This window comes from Ranitomeya imitator, chromosome 6 (genome assembly GCF_032444005.1).
Source record: "Ranitomeya imitator isolate aRanImi1 chromosome 6, aRanImi1.pri, whole genome shotgun sequence".
Classification (NCBI taxonomy): domain Eukaryota; kingdom Metazoa; phylum Chordata; class Amphibia; order Anura; family Dendrobatidae; genus Ranitomeya; species Ranitomeya imitator.
The window spans coordinates 429,590,059-429,615,404 of record NC_091287.1 but is presented as its reverse complement, the minus strand read 5'-3'; the positions used below and the strand labels follow the sequence as shown (position 1 = coordinate 429,615,404).

The following is a 25,346-nucleotide window of genomic DNA, read 5'->3' as shown; positions in this document are numbered from 1 at the left end:
CTTCAGTACCAGATGCAGGGGACAGCGCTAAACTTTAGCGCTGTCTGCTGCACGGTGCGTGTGGTACCCAGTGGGCACACGTGTGCCACACTGATGTGCCACAGAAACGCACCGGCACACGGATAATTCCGGTACCGATTTTTCCGGTACCGGAATTATCTGGATGTGTGAGACTGCCCTAATACAGGTAGCGAGTTGATTAGGAGCGTCTAACTGGTCTGTAGGGGCCATAACTCTTAGGCTATGTGCACACAATGTGGATTTGCTGCGTATCCGCAGCGGATTTTTCCATGCAAAAACGCTGCAGAACCGCACTGTGGTATACAGTACAATGTAAATCAATGGGGTAAAAAAATAGCTGTGCGGAAAAATCAGTGCGGCATTGCTGCGGATTTCAAAGAAGTGCATGTCACTTCTTTTGTGTGGATCTGCAGCGTTTCTGCACCCCTCCATGTTAAAAATCCACAGTGGCAAACACCGCACAAAATCCGCATAAAAGCCGCACAAAATCTGCATAAAAACCGCGGCAAATACGCGGCTGCGGATTCTGCCAGGAGATGCGGATTTTGTGCAGAAAATTCTGCACCGCTTTTCTTACGTGTGCACTAACCATAGTGTATGTGCACACGTTGCAGATTTGCCTGTGGAATTTTCTTCACAGATTCTGCATCTCTTGGCAGAAAACGCAGGTAAAAATCCACGCGGATTTGATGCGTTTTTGATACGGATTTTCATTCGTTTTTTTTCATGTGGATTTGTGTGCATTTTAAAATAAATAAAGATGTATTATTTAACAAAAAAAAATTGTCATTTCTAGTGATGAGCGAATATACTCGTTACTCGAGATTTCTCAAGCATGCTCGGGGGTCCTCCGAGTATATTTCAGTGCTCAGTTTTAGTTTTTAGCGCTGCAGCTGAGTGATTTACATCTGTCAGCCAGCATAAGTACATGTGTGGATTCCCTAGCAACCAAGCAACCCCCACATGCAACCCCACATGTATGCTGGCTAACAGATGTAAATCATTCAGCTGCACCAATAAAAATAAATCTCCGAGCACTAAAAAATACTCTAAGAACCCCCGAGCATGCTCGAGAAATCTCGAGCAACGAGTATATTCGCTCATCACTAGTCATTTCTTGTCCAACCTCTTCATTTACATACTCCATTGAAGAATATTTACACACAGATCGATAGATCTATAATCGATAGATACATACTGTAGACAGATAGATCTATAGAGATGATAGATCTATAGATAGATGATAGATCTATAGATAGATGATAGATACAGTATATCTATCGATATATCGATAGATAATACCAAGCCTGATGTTTAGTAATAAACATAAAGAGTTAAATAAAGACACACACACAAAATCTGCATTAGGCCGGAGTTACACTTGCAAGAAAGTCGCATGAGTCTTGCACCTCAATACCCGGCACTACCGCTGGCACTCGGGACTGTAACGTTCAGCTGCATAGAAATACATGCAGCCGCACACTCCGGTCCCGAGTGCCAGCGGCAGTGCCAGGTATTGAGGTGCGAGACTCGTGCGAGTTTGTCGCTAGTGTGACCCCGGCCTTAAACGCAGTATGTTTAATTAAAAAAAAAAAATGTACAAAAAAAATTGTGTGGGCTCCCACTCAATTTTCTATGCCAGAGAGGGAAAGCCAGCGACTGGGGGCCGATATTTATCGTCTGGGAAGGGGTTAATACCCATGGATCTTCCCAGGCTATGAATATCAATTCGCAGGTGTATATTTAGCCTTTACTGGCTATTAAAATAGGGGGACCCCCCTAAAAAAGCGATGTAGGGTCCCCCTATAATAGCTAGAAAAGGCTATGCAGACAGCTGCGGGCTGATATTCATAGCCTAGGAAGGGGCCATGGATATTGCCCCCCCACCGGCTACAAACATTAGCACACAGCGACTCCAAAAATGGCGCATCTCTAAGATGCGCCAGTTCCGGACCTTAGCCTCTCTCCTCCCACTGCCCTATAGCGGTGGCATATGAGGTAATAGTTGGGGGTTGATGCCATCTTTGCATTTTAAGGTGACATTAAGCCGGCTCAGTAATGGAGAGGTGTCAATAAGAGACCTATCCATTACTAATCTTATAGTTGTGAAAGGATTAAATAAACAAAGACACAGCCAGAAAAAAGTATTTTAATGAAATAAAACATAACACAGTTTTGCCATCTTTATTGTTCTGCCAATCCATGCGACGCCCTCGATCTCCTGCCAAAAAAATAAACAAATAAATAAATAAATGAAACACAAATACTTCCTGGTCCGATGTAGTCCATTTAATAACAAGTGTCCCACGACAATCTCCCCTATAGAGCAGTCACATCAGGAGATGTGACCGCTTTTTAGGGCCTCCAGTGACACACTGACAGGAGACAATGGCTCCTGCAGTGCAGTGTTATCTCTGAGGGTTCAATGGGCTCTCACTTTACGGCACTGCTGCGTGAGAATTTTCCCATGCAGTAGTGCCGCAAGTGACAGTATGAACTGTGCACTCACAGCAGCGGAGTGATACAGTGCTGTTTTTTTTTTTTTTACACTTGAACACAGTAGCCAGATGATGGGACTACTGCTGTCCCATGATCCGGCTAGCTGTCACTGTAGCAGGCATAGCCGGATGGGACTAGTAGTCCCATCGGATGATGCCTGCCTACACACAGCCCCGTACACACACATACAGTCCCGCACACACATACACAGCCCCGCAGACCCCAGCACACACACAGTTTTCATGCCTTCAGTGTGAATTTACAATTTTCATAGTCATGAAAATACAGAAAAATCTTTAAATGAGAAGGTGTGTCCAAACTTTTGGTCTGTACTATATCTATGTATGTACAGTATGTACACATATATTTTTACAAACAGGTACACAGAAGTATGCAATATTGAAAAAAGTAGACGTGGCACTCACCCAGAAATGCTGTACTTAGTGTCCTTTATTCGTCATCATACGTGATGATGAATAAAGGACACTAAGTACAGCATTTCTGGGTGAGTGCCACGTCTACTTTTTTCAATATTGTTTGATTTACCTGGACATCGCTAAATGTTGAGCACCACCTGTTTGCTGTTGGGATAACAAGCGCTATGTGAGTCTCAATAAGAATCCTCCTGTATTGTGGAAGCTTATACAAATAGATCACCGCCTAGTGCCGTTCATTCTTGGACTTTGTGCACACTTACAGAAGTATGCAATACACATAGATGACAGTAAGTCTGTACACATTTTATTACCGTATATTCTCGAGTATAAGCCGACCCCCTAATTTTGCCACAAAAAACTGGGAAAACTTGATGACTCGAGTTTAAGCCTAGGGTGGAAAATGCAGCAGCTACTGGTAAATTTCAAAAATAAAAATAGATACCAATAAAAGTAAAATTAATTAAGACATCAGGAGGTTGGGTGTTTTTGAATATCCATATTGAATCAGGAGCACCATATAATGCTCCATACAGTTCATGATGAGACCTATGAGATGCTCCATATTAAAATATGCCCCATATAATGCTGCAAAAATGTTGATTATGACCCCATAAGATGCTCCGTACAGATAAGTGCCCCTTATAATGCTGCACATGGCCCCATAAGATGCTCCATACAAATACTTGCCCCCATATAATGCTGCACATGGCCCCATAAGATGCTCCATACAGATAATTGCCCCATATAATGCTGCACATGGCCCCATAAGATTCTCCATACAGATACTTGCCCCCACATAATGCTGTACATGGCCCCATACAGATATTTGCCCCCATATAATGCTGCACATGGCCCCATAAGATTCTCCATACAGATACTTGCCCCCACATAATGCTGTACATGGCCCCATACAGATACTTGCCCCCATATAATGCTGCACATGGCCCCATAAGATGCTCCATACAGATAATTGCCCCATATAATGCTGCACATGGCCCCATAAGATTCTCCATACAGATACTTGCCCCCACATAATGCTGCACATGGCCCCATACAGATATTTGCCCCCATATAATGCTGCACATGGCCCCATAAGATGCTCCATACAGATAATTGCCCCCACATAATGCTGTACATGGCCCCATAAGATGCTCCATACAGATACTTGCCCCTTATAATGCTACACATGGCCCCATACAGATGCCCCATACAGATATTTGCCCCCATATCATGCTGCACATGGCCACATAATATGCCCCATACAGATATTTGCCCCCATATCATGCTACACATGGCCACATAAGATGCCCCATACAGATATTTGCCCCCATATCATGCTGCACATGGCCACATAAGATGCTCCATACAGATATTTGCCCCATATGCTGTTGCTGCGATTAAAAAAAAAATAAATTACATACTCACCTCTCAGGCCCCCGGCACTTGCTACACTCACCTTTCCCGTTCCACCGCTGACCGCCGCTGTATCTTCCCATCCTCTGCACCAATGTTCAGGAAGACGGCGGCGCGCACTAATCGCGTCACCGCGCCCTCTGACCTGAGCGTCACTGCGGAAGACACAGCGGCGCCGCCGGTGGAACGAGGAGCAGGTGAATATCGTGCACTGCCCCCGTCATACTTACCTGCTCCTGACGCCGTCGCTGCACATCTGTTCTCCGGCGCCGCGTTTTCTTCCTGTAGTGAGCGGTCACCGTTACCGCTCATTACAGTAATGAATATGCGGCTCCACCCCTATGGGAGGTGGAGCCGCATATTCATTACTGTAATGAGCGGTACCATGTGACCGCTCACTACAGGAACAAGCTGGGGAGCCAGGGACATGCAGCGACCGCGCCAGGAGCAGGTGAGTTTAATTAGACAGCCCCCGCTCCCCCTCCCCTGCCGACCCCTGGGTATGACTCGAGTATAAGCCGAGAGGGGCACTTTCAGCCCAAAAAAGTGGGCTGAAAATCTCGGCTTATACTCGAGTATATACGATGATGTCGCTCTGGCAGGTGCATTCTCCCATCTTCAGTCCTCCTTCAGCACTTACTGGCCAGATCTCCAGCTGTCACCACTCCTTTTGCCTCTTCACTACCTCTGATAGCAGCAGAGAACAGCCTCCCAGCAGTCAGTGAATGTGACACTTCTCCTCCTTCCAAGTTCTGGCAGGTATCTGACCCATGTGAACATCGGCCATCACATCACTCTTCCCTCGGGACATACTACAAAGAATTAAGAAAAGGAATAAAGAAAAAGAATGAACATAACTTATAGGTCCAAAGAGATGAAGAGGTATTATAGATTTCTTATGCATCTTAGATACAGTATGAAATGAACATGATTTATACAGTGGGGCAAAAAAGTATTTAGTCAGTCAGCAATAGTGCAAGTTCCACCACTTAAAAAGATGAGAGGCGTCTGTAATTTACATCATAGGTAGACCTCAACTATGGGAGACAAACTGAGAAAAAAAAATCCAGAAAATCACATTGTCTGTTTTTTTAACATTTTATTTGCATATTATGGTGGAAAATAAGTATTTGGTCAGAAACAAAATTTCATCTCAATACTTTGTAATATATCCTTTGTTGGCAATGACAGAGGTCAAACGTTTTCTGTAAGTCTTCACAAGGTTGCCACACACTGTTGTTGGTATGTTGGCCCATTCCTCCATGCAGATCTCCTCTAGAGCAGTGATGTTTTTGGCTTTTCGCTTCGCAACACGGACTTTCAACTCCCTCCAAAGGTTTTCTATAGGGTTGAGATCTGGAGACTGGCTAGGCCACTCCAGGACCTTGAAATGCTTCTTACGAAGCCACTCCTTCGTTGCCCTGGCGGTGTGCTTTGGATCATTGTCATGTTGAAAGACCCAGCCACGTTTCATCTTCAATGCCCTTGCTGATGGAAGGAGGTTTGCACTCAAAATCTCACGATACATGGCCCCATTCATTCTTTCATGTACCTGGATCAGTCGTCCTGGCCCCTTTGCAGAGAAACAGCCCCAAAGCATTATGTTTCCACCACCATGCTTTACAGTAGGTATGGTGTTTGATGGATGCAACTCAGTATTCTTTTTCTCCCAAACACGACAAGTTGTGTTTCTACCAAACAGTTCCAGTTTGGTTTCATCAGACCATAGGACATTCTCCCAAAACTCCTCTGGATCATCCAAATGCTCTCTAGCAAACTTCAGATGGGCCCGGACATGTACTGGCTTAAGCAGTGGGACACGTCTGGCACTGCAGGATCTGAGTCCATGGTGGCGTAGTGTGTTACTTATGGTAGGCCTTGTTACATTGGTCCCAGCTCTCTGCAGTTCATTCACTAGGTCCCCCCACGTGGTTCTGGGATTTTTGCTCACCGTTCTTGTGATCATTCTGACCCCACGGGGTGGGATTTTGCGTGGAGCCCCAGATCGAGGGAGATTATCAGTGGTCTTGTATGTCTTCCATTTTCCAATTATTGCTCCCACTGTTGATTTCTTCACTCCAAGCTGGTTGGCTATTGCAGATTCAGTCTTCCCAGCCTGGTGCAGGGCTACAATTTTGTTTCTGGTGTCCTTTGACAGCTCTTTGGTCTTCACCAAAGTGGAGTTTAGAGTCAGACTGTTTGAGGGTGTGCACAGGTGTCTTTTTATACTGATAACAAGTTTAAACAGGTGCCATTACTACAGGTAATGAGTGGAGGAAAGAGGAGACTCTTAAAGAAGAAGTTACAGGTCTGTGAGAGCCAGAAATCTTGATTGTTTGTTTCTGACCAAATACTTATTTTCCACCATAATATGCAAAAAAAAAATGATAAAAAAACAGACAATGTGATTTTCTGGATTTTTTTTCTCAGTTTGTCTCCCATAGTTGAGGTCTACCTATGATGTAAATTACAGACGCCTCTCATCTTTTTAAGTGGTGGAACTTGCACTATTGCTGACTGACTAAATACTTTTTTGCCCCACTGTATGTAGACAACTAGGAAATCAACACAGATCCCATATAAACAGGTGTATATTATATTCCCTGTGCCTTATAGGTGGGGAATGAACATGAAATATATGTAGATAATAGGAAAATGAACGCATTCCCCATATCAACAGGTGTATATTATATTCCCTGAGCTTTATAGGTGGGGGGTGAACATAAAATATATGTAGATACTAGGAGAATGAACACATTCCCCAATATTAATAATAATCTTTATTTTTATATAGCGCTAACATATTCCGCAGCGCTTTACAGTTTGCACACATTATCATCGCTGTCCCCGATGTGGCTTACAATCTAGATTCCCTATTAGTATATCTTTGGAATGTGGGAGGAAACCGGAGAGCCCGGAGGAAACCCACACAAACATGGGGAGAACATACAAACTCCTTGCAGATGTTGTCCAAGGTGGGATTAGAACCCAGGACTGCAAGCGCTGCTATCCACTGAGCCACTGGTGCCCCACCTATAAAGCTCATGCAATGGAATATACACCTGTATATATGGGGAATGTGTTCATTTCTCTGTTATCTACATATATTTCATGTTCATTCCCCACCTATAAAGCACAGGGAATATAATATACACCCGTGTATATGGGATCTGTGTTGATTTCCTATTTGTCTACATATAAATCATGTTCATTTCATATCCAAGATGCACAAGAAATCTATAATACCTCTTGATGTCTTTTGACCTATAAGTTATTATGTTCATTCCTTTTCTTCATTCTTTAGTACGTCCCGTCATGTACACTATCTATATATAATTGTCTAAGGGTCACTTCCGTCTTTCTGTCTGTCCTTCTTTCTGTCATGGATATTCATTGGTCGCGGCCTCTGTCTGTCATTGAATCCAAGTCGCTGATTGGTCTCGCCAGCTGCCTGTCATGGCTTCCGCGACCAATCAGCGACGGGCACAGTCCGATTAGTCCCTCCCCTACTCCCCGCAGTCACAGTGTCCTCGGCGCCCGCTCCATACTCCCCGTAGTCAGTGTCCCCGGCGCCCGCTCCATACTCCCCGTAGTCAGTGTCCCCGGCGCCCGCTCCATACTCCCCGTAGTCAGTGTCCTCGGCGCCCGCTCCATACTCCCCGCAGTCAGTGTCCCCGGCGCCCGCTCCATACTCTCCGTAGTCAGTGTCCCCGGCGCCCGCTCCATACTCTCCTTCGGTCACCGCTCACACAGGGTTAATGCCAGCTGTAACGGACCGCGTTATGCCGCGGGTAACGCACTCTGTAACCGCTGCTATTAACCATGTGTGACCAAGTTTTTACTATTGATGCTGCCTATGCGGCGTCAATAGTAAAAAGATCTAATGTTAAAAAAAACAAAAAAAAAAAAAACCTGCTATTCTCACCTTCCGTCGTCGGACGATGCGCTCGTGCCGGCCGCCATCTTCCGTTCCCAGAGATGCATTGCGAACTTACTCAGAAGACTTAGCGGTAATTTGCAATGCATCCTGGGAACGGAAGATGGCGGCCGCATCACACAGCTTCGCTGGATCCCAGGGGTGAGTATATAACTATTTTTTATTTTAATTTTTTTTTTTTACAGGGATATGGTGCACACACTGCTAAATACTGTGTGGGCTGTGTTATATACCTACGTGTCTGGGTAATATACTACGTGGCTTTGTGCTGAATACTACGTCGCTGGGCAATATACTACATGGCTCTGTGTTGAATACTATGTGGCTGGGCAATATACTACGTGGCTGGGCAATATACTACGTGGCTGGGCAATATACTACGTGGCTGGGCAATATACTACGTGGCTGGGCAATATACTACGTGGCTGGGCAATATACTACGTGGCTGGGCAATTGGAAAAGCCTGGCTCAAAAATGTGTTTCAAAAATCAATATAAATAAATGCGAGTATCAGCGGGTTTTTGGAGAATAAAGAATCATTAAAACGTAACTTTTACTGTATTCCTTACTTAAAAAAAAGTGCAAACAAGGTGCTAGTGCGGACAATTACAAAACACAAGAACAAACAACCGGTAAAATAACTGCCTCAACCTAACATACAGAGCCAATCCTGGTCTCTATTCGGTCAGATGTAGAGAAACATTGCTCTGGTGAGATCTACCGAAACAGAGGGGGTCCCCCCTAAATCATTAGTCAAATTGACTTAACAGTTGAAGCACACGGTGGTGCAGTGGTTAGCACTGCAGCCTTGCAGCGCTGGGGTCCTGGGTTCAAATCCCACCAGGACAATATCTGCAAGGAGTTTGTATGTTCTCTCCGTGTTTGCGTGGGTTTCCTCCGGGCACTCCGGTTTCCTCCCACAATCCACAGACATACTGATAGGGATTCTAGATTGTGAGCCTCATCGGGGACAGTGATGATAATGTGTGCAAACTGTAAAGCGCTGCAGAATATGTTAGTGCTATATAAAAAATAAATAAAACAGTGATGCTGTGCCACACCTAGCAGGGGCTACACACTGTGCAGCTACCACACTGTACGGGGGTAATTTACACCAATGATAGACCTTCGTATATATGGCAGTGTTTTTTATGCGCTATGCTTCATATACAAGAAATACAGGATCTTCAATAAAAAATGTCCTGGAAAATCTGAAGACCCCCAAATAGTGGCTAAATAGGGGCAAACGTCAAGTGAGCGGACAAGCACCAGGGCATCGGCACAGCGCCATGGACCTGCCCAGTGTGAGAATAATAGCAGCTGTCTGCTTTACCTTAGCTGGTGCCAACATGAGGAGGGGCGGCGGACGGGCACCTGGTTTCCTCATTTATCCGGCTAATACGTGGCCAGTAAACCACAGCTGCACGGCTCTAATTACATACAGCACGGCCAGCTAGTTACCCCATAGAGTTCTCTATGTTACAGCTGTAGTTTCTATTGTGGTGTGTTGTGGCCCATGGATGTCACACAGTGGAACTAATGCTGTGACCAGTCCTCAAGGGCACGTCCTGTAGTCACCGTGGGTGCACGGTCCCGGCAGCGGCCGACACTCGGTGAGCAGCACTACTGAGTGACTACTCCGCTCCTCAGACACACGCTGCACCCTCGTGTCTGCTGACGTCACTAACGATTCCGACTCCTCACTTCCCAAAACTAAGGTCGAATGCGGCCTTATAAGGTCCTATAACTCCGCCCCCAAAATTATTTTGTCCAATTGCAGACAGCCATGTGTTGACGTAACGGCTCTTCTGCCCGCCCACTCTATAGTTTTGGGCACTGTTTGCTCCGTCATTGGCTGCTGCTTAGGGGGCGGGGCTATCCCTGGAGACGCTGACCGTAGAGACACGCCCCCATCGCGCGGCTTAGCTCCGGTTAGTGAAGGATAAGGGCGGCGCAGTGGAGCCCAGCAGTGACCCGGCACAGCGAGGACGGCTCTGTGCACACCCGGTGTATGTGCGGCAATACCCGGCACAGCGAGGACGGCTCTGTGCACACCCGGTGTATGTGCGGCAATACCCGGCACGGCGAGGACGGCTCTGTGCACACCCGGTGTATGTGCGGCAATACCCGGCACAGCGAGGACGGCTCTGTGCACACCCGGTGTATGTGCGGCAATACCCGGCACAGCGAGGACGGCTCTGTGCACACCCGGTGTATGTGCGGCAATAACATGTCCGCACCTCTGCCTGCCATAGTGCCCGCCGCCCGCAAGGCCACGGCCGCGGTGAGTCCGAGCATGTACTTAGTGTGAGCTTCTCCCCGCCCCTTCCTATATGTCATTTATCAGGTCTGTGTCCGGCGTGTGATTCCCCCTCCCGTCACCTGTCAGTGCTCCAGAGCGGCACTCCCTGTGTAACTTCTTATACACCGCATTCCCTGAGAGTGGTGTGTGTATATAGATCTGTCTGTACATAGGGCTGTGGGGAGCTTACAGCTGTGTATATACGCACACACCCCTTTGTATAGCCATATATAGAAGACTACAACTCCCAGCCGACAATCAAGATGCCTGTTGGAGGTTGTAGTTCTTCCCACCATGTGTGGGATCTGCCTGCTCTAATGATGTTGTCCCCTGAGTGTCATCATACGTGACGCATCGTCGCTGTGATATGGGGAATGACTGATCATTTCTGTGCGGATTCATTGGGTTAGGAGTGTAAATGACTGGCAGAGAAATACTGAATTATCTCGTTCTATGTAATGCCGTGATTATAATTTAACCCTTCCTCCAACCTGTGACATATGCAGAGCACCCATAGGTTTTCTCAGATATTTTACTTGTGTGCAAGATCAGAACCACTGTCGGTACATGAATCCATCATCAAAGCCTCTGTCAGTACATGAATCCATCACCACAACAACCATTAGTACATGAATCCATCACCACAACAACCATTAGTACATGAATCCATCACCACAACAACCATTAGTACATGAATCCATCATCAAAGCCACTGTCCGTACATGAAACCATCACCACAACAACCATTAGTGTTATGGACCTGGTGGTTAGGAGCACCCGGCACGACCTGATAGTTAAACTCACGCAGGACAAGCTCTGGGAAGTGGGAGCTCTGCTGACCGCAGGCCCTAATCCTATCACAACAACTAGAAATAGCCGTGGAGCGTTCCTGACTCTCCCTAGACGCCTCTTTACAGCCTAAGAGCTAACTAGCCCTAGAGATAGAAAATAAAGCCTACCTTGCCTCAGAGAAATTCCCCAAAGGAAAAGGCAGCCCCCCACATATATTGACTGTGAGTAAAGATGAAAGTCACAAACGCAGAAATGAAACAGGTTTCAGCAAAGGGAGGCCAGACTTACTAAACAGACAGAGGATAGGAAAGGTATCTTTGCGGTCAGCACAAAAAACTACAAAAGACCACGCAGAGTGTGCAAAAAGACCTCCGCACTGACTCACGGTGCGGAGGTGCCACTCTGCATTCCAGAGCTTCCAGCTAGCAAGACAAAATCATGATAACCAGCTGGACAAGGAAACAATGAACAAATAATAACTATCAGGAACTTAGCTTCTGCTGGAGAAGACAGGTCACCAGAAAGATCCAAGAGCGAACTGAACCAATGCAGGAACATTGACAGCTGGCATGGAGTAACGATCTGAGTGGAGTTAAATAGAGCAGCCAACCAAAGGATAAACCACGTCACCTGTGTAAGGAACCTCAGAAGCAGCAGCTTCACTCACAGCCACCAGAGGGAGTCCATGGACAGAACTCGCCGAAGTACCATTCACGACCACAGGAGGGAGTTCGACAACAGAATTCACAACACATTAGTACATGAATCCATCATCAAAGCCACTGTCCGTACATGAATCCATCACCACAACAACAATTAGTACATGAATCCATCATCAAAGCCACTGTCCGTACATGAATCCATCACCACAACAACAATTAGTACATGAATCCATCATCAAAGCCACTGTCCGTACATGAATCCATCACCACAACAACAATTAGTACATGAATCCATCATCAAAGCCACTGTCCATACATGAATCCATCACCACAACAACAATTAGTACATGAATCCATCATCAAAGCCACTGTCAGTACATGAATCCATCACCACAACAACAATTAGTACATGAATCAATCATCAAAGCCACTGTCGGTACATGAATCCATCACCACAACAACCATTAGTACATGAATCCATCATCAAAGCCACTGTCAGTACATGCATATATCACCAGATTCTGAATACAGAATCAAAACTACTCATTACACAAGAGATGCACCCGAAATATCGTCAGTACATGAATCCAGCAGCAGAGCCACCAACAGCACATGAATCCAGTACCAAAACCACCATCAGTACAGGAATCCAGAACAATATTAAAACATGAATCCAGAGAAGTAGAAATAAATCGTTGACGCTCAAGAGTGTGCACCTGACCTAGTAGGTGTGGGACGCAGACATTTTGCTAACAAAATAGTCTGATGGGTTAATAAAGGGAAATGGGAGAGAAGAAAAATCACATTGAAAGTGACATGACATCTGTCTGAACAGCACTTTAGATATCCAGATGTGAGGGCTAGAGCAGAGCAGTATTCTATAATAACATGGAAGACCGATCAGGGCTACCAGCTCCTGCTAAAGGAGGAGGCTGTGTTCTGTGATGATGACATCAGGTCCTCCATTCACATGATCTCATTGACCCTGAAGAACCACAGGTGGCGTGAGGATGAGTGTGAAGAGAATGCAAGAGCGAGCTGCAGTAATCATCAGATGGTGAAGGGGACCGCACTTGTATCTCTGGATAGCGATATCACAATGATGCAGTAGAAGTAGTTTGGGTGCAAGAAGGTGTTGAGGCTGGAAAGTCTAGAGGTGATCAGTTGGACACTCTCACAAAGGCACAAGACCAGAAGGTACAGAACATGGTACATTCCTCCTCCAACCACCTCCAGCATGTGGAAGGAATGAATGGTTGTAGACTGTGAGTGCAAAAAGGCACATAGTACCATCTGCGTAACGTCTTGTGTCCAGATTCCTGAAATCTAGAACTGATGGAGGGCTTGTGGGAAGGTCAAAAAATTCTCTGCCTTCTCTCCTCCAAGAGGTAAAGACCAAAGTCTTGTTCGTAGTTCAGTAAAAACTGAGCTCAGGAGGAGACAAAAATCATGTACATTAAAGAGACTGTGTGTCTGGAGGGCCCTGACCCCAAACCTAAGTTCTGAAAAGTTTTATCCCTCGTTATCTTCGGGCAGAGTAGAAAACAGTGGCATTGGAGAGATCTCCACAATCCCATCCAGCAGGGTTCCTGAGCAAACCCTAGAGAATCTCATGTAGACCATGCCAAGGCAAAAACCGCGAGGCTGCCCATTTACCAAGTGCTTTGTAATGCATCATTGCTTCTTATGGAGCACTCCCGACTCTGCGATACAGGACTGTACACTGGAGGGGATGGTGAGGATTTTGTTTAGCAGATATTCTCAAAAATTAGTTAAAAAAAACCCTAAAACTCACTGGAGAATTCATCTTTTGGGGGGCAGGGGGGTGTATGTCACTACTTCCGCAATGTTGACAAGGAGTTTTTTTGATGCGTTCAAATCCATTGAGTCTTTCACACCTCTGCAGGAAACGCTCCTTTTTCAGGGAGTTTTTCTGAGCCTTGTGGAGGAGGTTTCTTTTTCTGTAGGGTATTTTACAAAAGCCTTTTGATTGGCCTGAGCCAAGTTTGGAGCAGATTCCAACAGGATTGATGCCCTTTTTCCCATCAGGCTATTTTCAATATCTTTTCACAAAAAATAAAACGCTCAAAAACTGCTCATAAGAACAGCGATGTGGATTTCCTCTAGAAATCACTAGGAAGAGTTTTCCAAACTGCTTTAAGAAGGATTTTTGGAGTGGATGAGCTTTTTAAAAACAAAAAAACAAACCCAAAGCCCATGTTAACATAGCGCTGACGTCTTTTGCGGTAATTTTCTGCCAGCGATTTATGTTTTCAGGTTGTATGCATATGGTTTAGCCGTTTCCTGAAGAAAGGTCCACTCAACTCTTTTAGCGCCTTCGCAGGTTTGGAAGTTTGAAGCAGTTGGAAAAAGCTCAAAAAGACTGAACCTACGAACAGGGAGTTTGTTTTACATTTTTGGGCATATGTTCATTCTTTTTTTTTGTTTATTTTCAAGTGTGTTCCAAGCTTAATCTGCCTGATGTAGATGCTGCGTGCCCAAACTGTTAGGTTATAGCCGTGTTTCCGATTTGGTGCAGCAGATTTCCACAGCATGTCTACCACAATCTGCAAAGGCAAATTAGCACCCAAATTGTGCAAATGTTATTATGGTTTTCCCTTTAGCAAAAAACCCAAAACGTTCCTAATCCCCTGCCACTCTGGTGATGGCAGTCGCCTGGTTCCCCATCAGACTCTGTATTTTGCTCCTCAGCAATAATCTGCCTATAAGTCACACGTGGACGTGTCGTGGCTGGAGATACGGTGGTCTAGGAGAGCAGGGATGGGTCCTCACCAGAGCGGCAGGGGATTTGTTTTTGCTATAGACCTGCAGGAATTGGTATCACCAAGGGTTTATTGTGGATTTCTACTCCCTAATCTTCCTTCTTCCCCCATACAAGGGATTGACACACTGTGGATTTCATACTTCTCGCCTCCGGCCAGTTCCCGTGTGGAATCCTGCAACACGTAGACAACATTTCTTCAGATCTCGTGCACTGACCTCATACTAAATTTGCAGCATTTCCATCCCATGTGCACTCGTCTTAGGGCAAGTGATGAGGTCTGTCTCCAATATTTTGTTTCCCCTGATTTTCATCCGTTTTTCCTCCGCTTCCATTTCTACCATCAATGTTGTGCAGCCTATGGAAAAACAATAAAAAATGTCAAGTTTCTGCTACCCATGAAATGGGCCGCCCCCGGATTAGTGCCCATTAGACTGTACATGTTCTACATGCGATAATCACTGAAGGATCACGTATGGCCATCACAGACTTCTGAAATCGGTCTTACTTTGTAGAGGATCATCTGTTCTTCGTTACAAAGCCATTACTAATTGATTGTAACCCAAGTTATATGTCCATTCTCCTGGGCCTGGCCGTACTGCGGCCATCTTGCTGTAATGCTTTGTGACAGGATACAACATTCAAGCTCCTTCTACATCATATGTCACCAGAGTGTGTCTCTCCCGTCAGGGACCTTCTGTTATTTCACTCCCAGAGCCTGTGGTTATGGGACTGCAGAATGTGAATTAAAGGGAATCTGTCAGTAGGATCAATCCTCCTAAGTCATCTATATGGACATGTAAGTCATAGGAAGCTGAATAAAATGATACCTTAATATCTTTTATCTGATATCTTATTCCAGAAAAACCCAAGTTTTTCTTATGGAAGTAAGTTAAGATCTATGGGCTGGACATGGATCTCTCTGAGAATCTGCCTCCAGAGATTATTGTAAATAAAAGGGGGCATAACCAGGGTGAGACATGTAATGACTGACAATCTGCGCTCCTGATCTACACGTCTTATACTGGTAACGCCCCTTTTAATTTAAAACAAGCTCTGGAGGCAGATTCTCATATAGATCTATGTCCGGCCCATAGATCTTAACAGATCATTTACATATAAGACAAATGTGGATTTCTCTGGAATAAGACATCCGATCGCTGGTATGTAGGTCTTGTTGTATTCAGCTTCCTATGACCTACATTCCCATATAGACGGCTCAGGAGGGACGATCCTACTGACAGATTCTCTTTGCAATCTGTGCACAGGACTCAGGCCAGATTAGTTGCATTGTACTATGTAAGATGTTATGTGTTAACCCCGTGCTTTTCTTTTCTGCAGGTTATATTCCTGCACGGCTTAGGAGATACTGGGTATGTATAATGTATGTTCTCCATGTGTCCTACACACGGGTATGGTCTGCGGACTACTCCTCATGGAGTCGGAGAGGAATGTGGTTTTACCATTGCACCTCGGGGTGAGGCCAGGCTGTAAGACCGGGGGCTGGAGAATTGTCAGGCGTTTCTACCACTGTCGGTTACAAGGCAGACTTGGTTTTGCCATTTTGTAGATATTGCATTCTGTAGACAATCCCAGGGATACCTTTCCATAAATGTGCGTGTTTGTGCCATCACTAGTGGCACCCGACACGCCCAAATGGTGTGCACCTCTAATAAGCCTGGTGCACTGTACTCCAGCCCGCCCTTCATTATGACCGGTATGGGCCCCGATGGCTTCCATTGATGTCAATGGCGTCATCAGCTGTGCACAATAATAAGCAAAGCAAGTCTCCGCTTCTGCCAAGAGCTCAGAAAAGAGCCGGATCCTCTCCATCTTGTCCAGGAGCAGGGCCGCCGTAAATCCTGCTTTGTTTTACAAACTACTTAGAAATTGGGCCTAGGCTATTGGTGCTTCTATATTTCATAAACTGTGAAATATTTGTGGGGAAAAATTGTAATTACAGGTATGCTTTTTATTCTATTACTGCATGTACGTTCTGCTCAGACCCTTTACATTCTTCCTTAGTCCTCATTCACACTCTTTTTTTTTTTTTTTTTTTTCTCTCGCACGTGTTCTGTCCATAGTTTTTGCATAGAACATGCACTCCATAGTTTATGGAGCTGTTCGCATGTCCGTGTTTTCCTTTTTTCGCGGACCGTGTAAATGCAGAAAACACAGCGATGTGTCTGTTTTTTTTGGTCGGAGTCACAGATCAAAATTACTCATAGAAGTCTATGGGGCGGTGACAGCGCGCGGGAACCATCAGTGTGCAGTCCGTCATTAACACTATAAAGTATAGGAGAAGCGCTCTCATTTATTTCATACGTGAAAATCACTGATGGTAAATACAGACTAAACACTGATGAAATCATACCATTGTTTTTTTGTGTGTGTGTGTGTGTGTGTGTGTGAGAAAAAGCCCTTATTTGTGAATGAGGCCTTAGTTGGAGTGAAGTGCGCACCTTTGTGTTTGGCACCTGCCATGTGCTTGTACGCTAGAGTAGCCCTTTTGGTGCGGAGGACATGTGCGGCTGCTGCTACGTCTGGGTAACAGCAGATGGGTGTCTGAATCTCTTGGCATGCAGAGTTGTAGGGACTGGCACGGGCGTGCTGGGTGAGCGGGCGTGCTGGGTGAGTGGGCACACCGGGAGCAAAGTGCAGGATTGTTACAGTGATCTCAGTGCGTAGGGAGACAGAATGTCTTTATATCGCCCACAATGCTCAGGGATACAGAGGGGTGACATGCTGGGGGCATGCAGGACCCCTGGAGCTCGGTTTATCTGACTATGTATGTACATTAATGTCTCGTCTCTACCCTCAGGCATGGCTGGGCAGAAGCAATGGCGACCATCAGAACTCCCCATGTGAAGTATATCTGCCCACACGCGTAAGTGTCATATGTCTGCATGTTAGAAGACGAAGCTACTCTTTTACCTAGATGTAATAAGGTCCCTGCAGCCATGATGTTGTACCTGACATTTCATTGCCACTTTATTGCCTGCTGCGGCGTCCCTGGGAAATCTCTCGGCCTCTCCTCTCCAGCTTATCCGCCATGATATCACAATGATATATATGCTGGCGCTATAAATGCCAGCGTTCAGTCAGAGCCTAAAGCACTATAGGGTTAATTTCTTATAATCTAGACTATAGACATAGAAACATCATGGTTTTTCAATTCTTGTATAACTACAGGTTTTATTTTTTTAAATATTTTATTTCAGACCCATCATGCCAGTTTCTCTGAACATGAACATGGCCATGCCATCCTGGTGAGTAATGACATGCTGAGCCTGTGACCGCTCCTGGCGTCTTATCAGACTTACAGTACACAAATCTAAATCTAGGTAGAAGGTCTGAAGAGTTAAAATGTTGTTCACCGCTATGTTAGTATGTAGCCTTGTTTTCTGTAATTCTTTTCATCGACAGAGCAGTCAGCAGAATGCAGCCTAAGGGCTCGTCCACATGGACGTATTGTCAGTCTGAATTGATCCGAGAAAATGTCAAAACGCACCCGGACCAATGTTATTTTATGGGGCTGTGTACATGTCTGACATTTTTGTTTCCTACATCTTTTATTCATCCTGGAGAATCAGATCGCTCTGTGCTCGTTGTGTACTCTGTGCTCGCTCTCTATGCGCTCGCTGTGTACTCTGTTCGCTCACTGTGTACTCTGTTCGCTCGCTGTGTACTCTGTGCGCTCGTTGTGTACTCTGTGCGCTCGCTGTGTACTCTGTGCACTCGCTGTGTACTCTCTGTGCTCGCTCTTTGCTCGCTGTGTACTCTGTATGCTCGCTTTCTGTTCTCGCTGTGTACTCTCTGTGCTCACTGTGTACACTCTGTGTACTCTCTGTGCGCTCTGCTCGCTGTGTGCTCGCTGTGTACTCTGTGTGCTCGCTGTGTACTGTCTCTGTGTGCTCGCTGTGTACTGTCTCTGTGCTCGCCGTATACTGTCTCTGTGTGTTCGCGGTGTGCTCGCTGTGTACTCTGTGTGCTCGCTCTCTGTTCTCGCTGTGTGCTTGCTGTGCGCCCTCTCTGTGTGCCCTCTCTGTGTGCCCTCTCTGTGTGCTCTCTCTGTGTACTCTCTCTGTGTGCTCGCTGTGTACTCTCTCTGTGTGCTCGCTGTGTACTCTCTCTGTGTGCTCGCTGTGTACTCTCTGTGTGCTCGCTGTGTACTGTCTCTGTGTGCTCGCTGTGTACTCTCTCTGTGTGCTCGCTGTGTACTGTCTCGGTGTGCTCGCTGTGTACTCTGTGTGCTCGCTCTCTGTTCTCGCTGTGTGCTTGCTGTGCCCTCTCTGTGTGCCCTCTCTCTGTGTGCTCTCTCTGTGTGCTCTCTCTGTGTACGCTTGCTGTGTGCTCTCTCTGTGTGCTCGCTGTGTACTCTCTCTGTGTGCTCGCTGTGTACTGTCTGTGTGCTCGCTGTGTACTCTGTGTGCTAGCTCTCTGTTCTCACTGTGTGCTTGCTGTGTACTCTTTGTGTGCTCTCTCTGTGTGCTCTCTCTGTGTGCTCTCGCTGTGTGCTCTCTCTGTGCTCGCTGTGTACTGTCTGTGTGCTCGCTGTGTACTCTCTGTGTGCTCACTCTGTGCTCTGTGTGCTCGCTATGTACTCTGTCTGCTCGCTGTGTACTCTCTGCTCGCTGTGTACTCTCTGCTCGCTGTGTGCTCTCTGTGTACTTGCTGTGTGCTCGCTCTCTTTGCTCGCTGTGTACTCTCTGCTCGCTGTGTATTCTCTGCTCGCTGTGTACTGTGTGTGCTCTCTGTGTGCTCTCTCTCTGTGTGCTCTCTCTCTGTGTGCTCTCTCTCTGTGTGCTCTCTCTCTGTGTGCTCTCTCTCTGTGTGCTCTATCTCTGTGTGCTCTATCTCTGTGTGCTCTCTCTATCTCTGTGTGCTCTCTCTATCTCTGTGTGCTCTCTCTGTGTGCTCTCTCTGTGTGCTCTCTCTGTGTGCTCTCTCTCTGTGCTCTCTCTGTGCTCTCTGTGTGCTCTCTCTGTGTGCTCTCTCTGTGTGCTCTCTCTGTGTCCTCTCTCTGTGTCCTCTCTCTGTGTCCTCTCTCTGTGTCCTCTCTCTGTGTCCTCTCTCTGTGTCCTCTCTCTCTGCTCTCGCTGTGTGCTCTCTCTGTACTCTCTGTGCTCGCTGTGTGCTCGCTGTGTACTCTCTCTGTGTGCTCGCTGTGTACTGTCTCTGTGTGCTCGCGGTGTGCTCGCTGTGTACTCTGTGTGCTCTCTCTGTGCTCTGTGTGCTCACTTTGTGCTCTGTGTAATCGCTATGTACTGTCTGGGAGTCACAAAAACATTGAACTTTAGGAAGGCAAAGTTTGAACAGCTTAGAGATGCCCTTAATCTGGTAGACTGGGACAATATCCTCAGAAATGAGAATACAGATAATAAATGGGAAATGTTTAAGAACATCCTAAATAGGCAGTGTAAGCGGTTTATACCTTGTGGGAATAAAAGGACTAGAAATAGGAAAAACCCAATGTGGCTAAACAAAGAAGTAAGACAGGCAATTAACAGTAAAAAGAAAGCATTTGCACTATTAAAGCAGGATGGCACCATTGAAGCTCTAAAAAACTATAGGGAGAAAAATACTTTATCTAAAAAACTAATTAAAGCTGCCAAAAAGGAAACAGAGAAGCACATTGCTAAGGAGAGTAAAACTAATCCCAAACTGTTCTTCAACTATATCAATAGTAAAAGAATAAAAACTGAAAATGTAGGCCCCTTAAAAAATAGTGAGGAAAGAATGGTTGTAGATGACGAGGAAAAAGCTAACATATTAAACACCTTCTTCTCCACGGTATTCACGGTGGAAAATGAAATGCTAGGTGAAATCCCAAGAAACAATGAAAACCCTATATTAAGGGTCACCAATCTAACCCAAGAAGAGGTGCGAAACCGGCTAAATAATATTAAAATAGATAAATCTCCGGGTCCGGATGGCATACACCCACGAGTACTAAGAGAACTAAGTAATGTAATAGATAAACCATTATTTCTTATTTTTAGGGACTCTATAGAGACAGGGTCTGTTCCGCAGGATTGGCGCATAGCAAATGTGGTGCCAATATTCAAAAAGGGCTCTAAAAGTGAACCTGGAAATTATAGGCCAGTAAGTCTAACCTCTATTGTTGGTAAAATATTTGAAGGGTTTCTGAGGGATGTTATTCTGGATTATCTCAATGAGAATAACTGTTTAACTCCATATCAGCATGGGTTTATGAGAAATCGCTCCTGTCAAACCAATCTAATCAGTTTTTATGAAGAGGTAAGCTATAGACTGGACCACGGTGAGTCATTGGACGTGGTATATCTCGATTTTTCCAAAGCGTTTGATACCGTGCCGCACAAGAGGTTGGTACACAAAATGAGAATGCTTGGTCTGGGGGAAAATGTGTGTAAATGGGTTAGTAACTGGCTTAGTGATAGAAAGCAGAGGGTGGTTATAAATGGTATAGTCTCTAACTGGGTCGCTGTGACCAGTGGGGTACCGCAGGGGTCAGTATTGGGACCTGTTCTCTTCAACATATTCATTAATGATCTGGTAGAAGGTTTACACAGTAAAATATCGATATTTGCAGATGATACAAAACTATGTAAAGCAGTTAATACAAGAGAAGATAGTATTCTGCTACAGATGGATCTGGATAAGTTGGAAACTTGGGCTGAAAGGTGGCAGATGAGGTTTAACAATGATAAATGTAAGGTTATACACATGGGAAGAGGGAATCAATATCACCATTACACACTGAATGGGAAACCACTGGGTAAATCTGACAGGGAGAAGGACTTGGGGATCCTAGTTAATGATAAACTTACCTGGAGCAGCCAGTGCCAGGCAGCAGCTGCCAAGGCAAACAAGATCATGGGGTGCATTAAAAGAGGTCTGGATACACATGATGAGAGCATTATACTGCCTCTGTACAAATCCCTAGTTAGACCGCACATGGAGTACTGTGTCCAGTTTTGGGCACCGGTGCTCAGGAAGGATATAATGGAACTAGAGAGAGTACAAAGGAGGGCAACAAAATTAATAAAGGGGATGGGAGAACTACAATACCCAGATAGATTAGCGAAATTAGGATTATTTAGTCTAGAAAAAAGACGACTGAGGGGCGATCTAATAACCATGTATAAGTATATAAGGGGACAATACAAATATCTCGCTGAGGATCTGTTTATACCAAGGAAGGTGACGGGCACAAGGGGGCATTCTTTGCGTCTGGAGGAGAGAAGGTTTTTCCACCAACATAGAAGAGGATTCTTTACTGTTAGGGCAGTGAGAATCTGGAATTGCTTGCCTGAGGAGGTGGTGATGGCGAACTCAGTCGAGGGGTTCAAGAGAGGCCTGGATGTCTTCCTGGAGCAGAACAATATTGTATCATACAATTATTAGGTTCTGTAGAAGGACGTAGATCTGGGTATTTATTATGATGGAATATAGGCTGAACTGGATGGACAAATGTCTTTTTTCGGCCTTACTAACTATGTTACTATGTTACTATGTTACTATGTCTGCTCGCTGTGTACTCTCTGCTCGCTGTGTACTCTGCTCGCTGTGTACTCTCTGCTCGCTGTGTGCTCTCTGTGTGCTTGCTGTGTGCTCGCTCTCTTTGCTCGCTGTGTACTCTGTGTGCTCGCTGTGTACTCTCTGCTCGCTGTGTACTCTCTGCTCGCTGTGTGCTCTCTCTGTGTGCTCTCTCTCTGTGTGCTCTCTCTCTCTCTGTGTGCTCTCTCTCTCTCTGTGTGCTTGCTGTGTCCTCTCTCTGTGTCCTCTCTCTCTGTGCTCTCTGTGCTCGCTGTGTGCTCTCGCTGTGCGCTCTCTCTGTGCGCTCTCTCTGTGTGCTCTCTCTCTATATGCGCTCGTTGTGCGCTCTCTGTATTCACAGTGTAACATAGTAACATAGTTATTAAGGTTGAAGGAAGACTAAGTCCATCTAGTTCTACCCATAGCCTAACCAAACATGTTGATCCAGAGGAAGGCAAAAAAAAACCCATGTGGCAAAGAAGAAGCTCCACATTGGGGGAAAAAATTCCTTCCCGACTCCACATACGGCAATCAGACTAGTTCCCTGGATCAACGCCCTATCAAGGAATCTAGTGTATATACCCTGTAACATTATACTTTTCAAATGAGCCTAATGGACCCAATTCCCTCAGATGAGAGAATACACGGTTGTCTGTTCATGGCTCCACGTTGTGGACGGCCTATTTTCTGACTCGGCTCACTACATGTAGATGCCCCATCTCAATCTCTGATTCCCAGTTACACCCTGGCACTGTTTCTATCACTTCTGTTTGGCATCATCTATGTAGTGACGTTTTCTAGCTGGAAATTGTAGAAGATATCGTCCTAGATAAAGGGGGTTCTCCCAGTAGGATATCCCCCTTCTGTGGAGCGAATGCCCTGACCTGCCCAGGAAAGCTGCAGCGTGTCCGCCATACATTTAGCCTTTTGCAGCTTGTCAATTATAGGAGTGGTTGTGTCATTAGTGGACGTGCTCCTCTGGCTCGTGTAGGGGGACATTGCTCTGTCATCGACCTGTCCTGCATCTATCCTTCATCCCTATATTTCTGTACATGGTGATGTATAGGAGGCCGCACACATCTAGCTAATGTCATTCATTTCATCAGGGTCGGCCATCATTCTAATGTTTGCGGATGACATGATGCAAAGAAGAATCAGACATATTGAATTTTACCATGCTGAATAGTTTGTTCTCAAGCCGTGCCCAGAACTGTTTAACAGGCGCTTACTTAGCTGTTTCTGTGAAGAATACATGCACACTCAGCTGACATGAGCGTGCCTGTGTATGGGGCGCTGAGGAGATTAGCTGCTCCCTCAGCTGACGGCTGTGGAGGCCACTATAAAGCTGTTGATCTGAGATCGATCTCCGTTCATTCAGCACTTTCTCGGGTCACGGTGGACTGTGTGGAAGCAGCTCACAGCACGATGGCTGTAGCTTTGTTATTCAGCGTTCCTATCCAAATGTAGGCCAAGTATTAGTGATCCTTTCTTTTGGCTAGCTTAGCAGGTGTTGCCATATGCCACAGTATTAGATTGGCGCTGACTCTGGAGCCTCGTAGAGGAGGCATCTGCCTGACAGAAAAGCGGCATGTGCTGTTATCATGTATCACCCTCGACTACAACACCAGCCATCATTATCCTGAGGGAACCGTAGCTGTTCATATGTCTTCCTGCTAATAAAAATGATTGTCCAAAAAGGACAATAACTCTACTTGTGAGATCAGCCGCTCTGTCCCTCCTCCACAGACAAGCACTTCATTTCAGTTCATTCACATACCACCAACATACGCCACAGCGCTGCACAGAGATAGCCCTAAAGGGGAATCTGTGAGAACAATATGGACCCAAAGCTGTTTATATGGTCGAGTTGCCTTCTGAAGGACAACACCATCCACCTTATAGAGACTGCAGACTTCACTTATATATTACTGCAGACTTATGAATCCTCACGTCGCACACACCGTGCGATGTGAGGATTCTCTGGTGTCAGGTCAGGCGGTCATGTAACCACAAGGATGCGATGTGCATACCCCCGGCCATTTTCCAACTAGACTTGTGTGGCCTCGCTCAGTGTAAGTAAATGAGTGAGGCTGCGCATGTCTAGTGGGAATGTGCCTAGAAGTATGCATATCACATATCGTTACACGATTGTCTATTCCCAGCATCGGTTAATCCTGAATGCACTGTGCACAATGTAAGGATTCACAAGTCTGCAGTCACATAGAGAGATTGCAAATTTTTATGCTAAACCTGGACAACCCCTTTAAGTGCTCTGGGAGAGTCAAAGCACTTCCAAAAGTCTATTACCATGCTCTGTAGTGAAGCTAGGGAGCAGTCAAGGAGAAGAAGATTGGGCTTGGGAGGAAGAGGCTTGAGAAGTGCTTTCACAATCGCAGAGCACTTAAAAGGAATGTGCTAGCAGGTTTTTGCTATGTACTCTGACAGCAACATGAGGCAGGGGCTGAGACCCTGATTCCAGCAATGTATCACTTTGTTTACTGGGTGCAGCAGTTGTGACAGAATCAACGTTTTCTCTGATGCAGATTAGCAGAGCTTGGAAAGCCGGATAAAGAAGTAATTGCATCCAGATATGAATGTACCCTCCGATGTAGGGAAGGAAATGTTCCCTCTTTTATAGTAGCAATCATCTCGGTCTGTGACGTCCCTCGGCTCTGGACTTTGCAGTATAATAAATTGAATGCGAGCATTGTAAATGGATTAGATGGATCGGAAATGTGGAGTCTGGAGAATGAGCTCCGTAATGTGGTAACGTCCCTCCACCCTGTCCAATCCTTCCCCATTAATACCGTACATGTTTTGTCTGGCATTGCAGCCCCTAGATCTTCTCCTTCTCACCATTACAGGTAGTAATTCTCCTGCTGCTTCTCCGTCAGGGGACGTTAACTATCTCCCTTCTTTCTAATTAATTTTTAAATGACATTATTAAAAATTCAGCGTCCACAGAGTGAAGCTGGCTTAG

The 25,346-nt window shown here is 45.7% G+C and overlaps 2 protein-coding genes across 3 annotated transcripts in view; one reads left to right on the top strand and one right to left on the bottom strand.

Annotated features, from left to right (window-relative positions):
- LOC138642822 (protein kinase C theta type-like) overlaps positions 1 to 5,160 on the bottom strand; it is a 54,419-nt gene extending 49,259 nt beyond the window's left edge. Inside the window, exon 1 of the mRNA XM_069731353.1 lies at positions 5,011 to 5,160. The gene's annotated coding sequence lies outside the window, so the exon portion shown is untranslated. The remainder of the gene's footprint in view (positions 1 to 5,010) is intronic.
- Positions 5,161 to 10,213: 5,053 nt separating this feature from the next.
- The window catches only part of TCEA1 (transcription elongation factor A1), a 152,946-nt gene continuing 137,813 nt past the window's right edge, over positions 10,214 to 25,346 (top strand). The window contains exons 1-4 of one of the 2 annotated variants that reach the window (XM_069731350.1): positions 10,214 to 10,591; positions 16,187 to 16,218; positions 17,667 to 17,732; positions 18,067 to 18,114. In XM_069731350.1, the coding sequence (XP_069587451.1) occupies positions 10,319 to 10,591; positions 16,187 to 16,218; positions 17,667 to 17,732; positions 18,067 to 18,114 (419 nt within the window). In that variant the 5' untranslated portion in view covers positions 10,214 to 10,318. The remainder of the gene's footprint in view (positions 10,592 to 16,186; positions 16,219 to 17,666; positions 17,733 to 18,066; positions 18,115 to 25,346) is intronic. The other variant, XM_069731351.1, reaches the window with a different exon arrangement.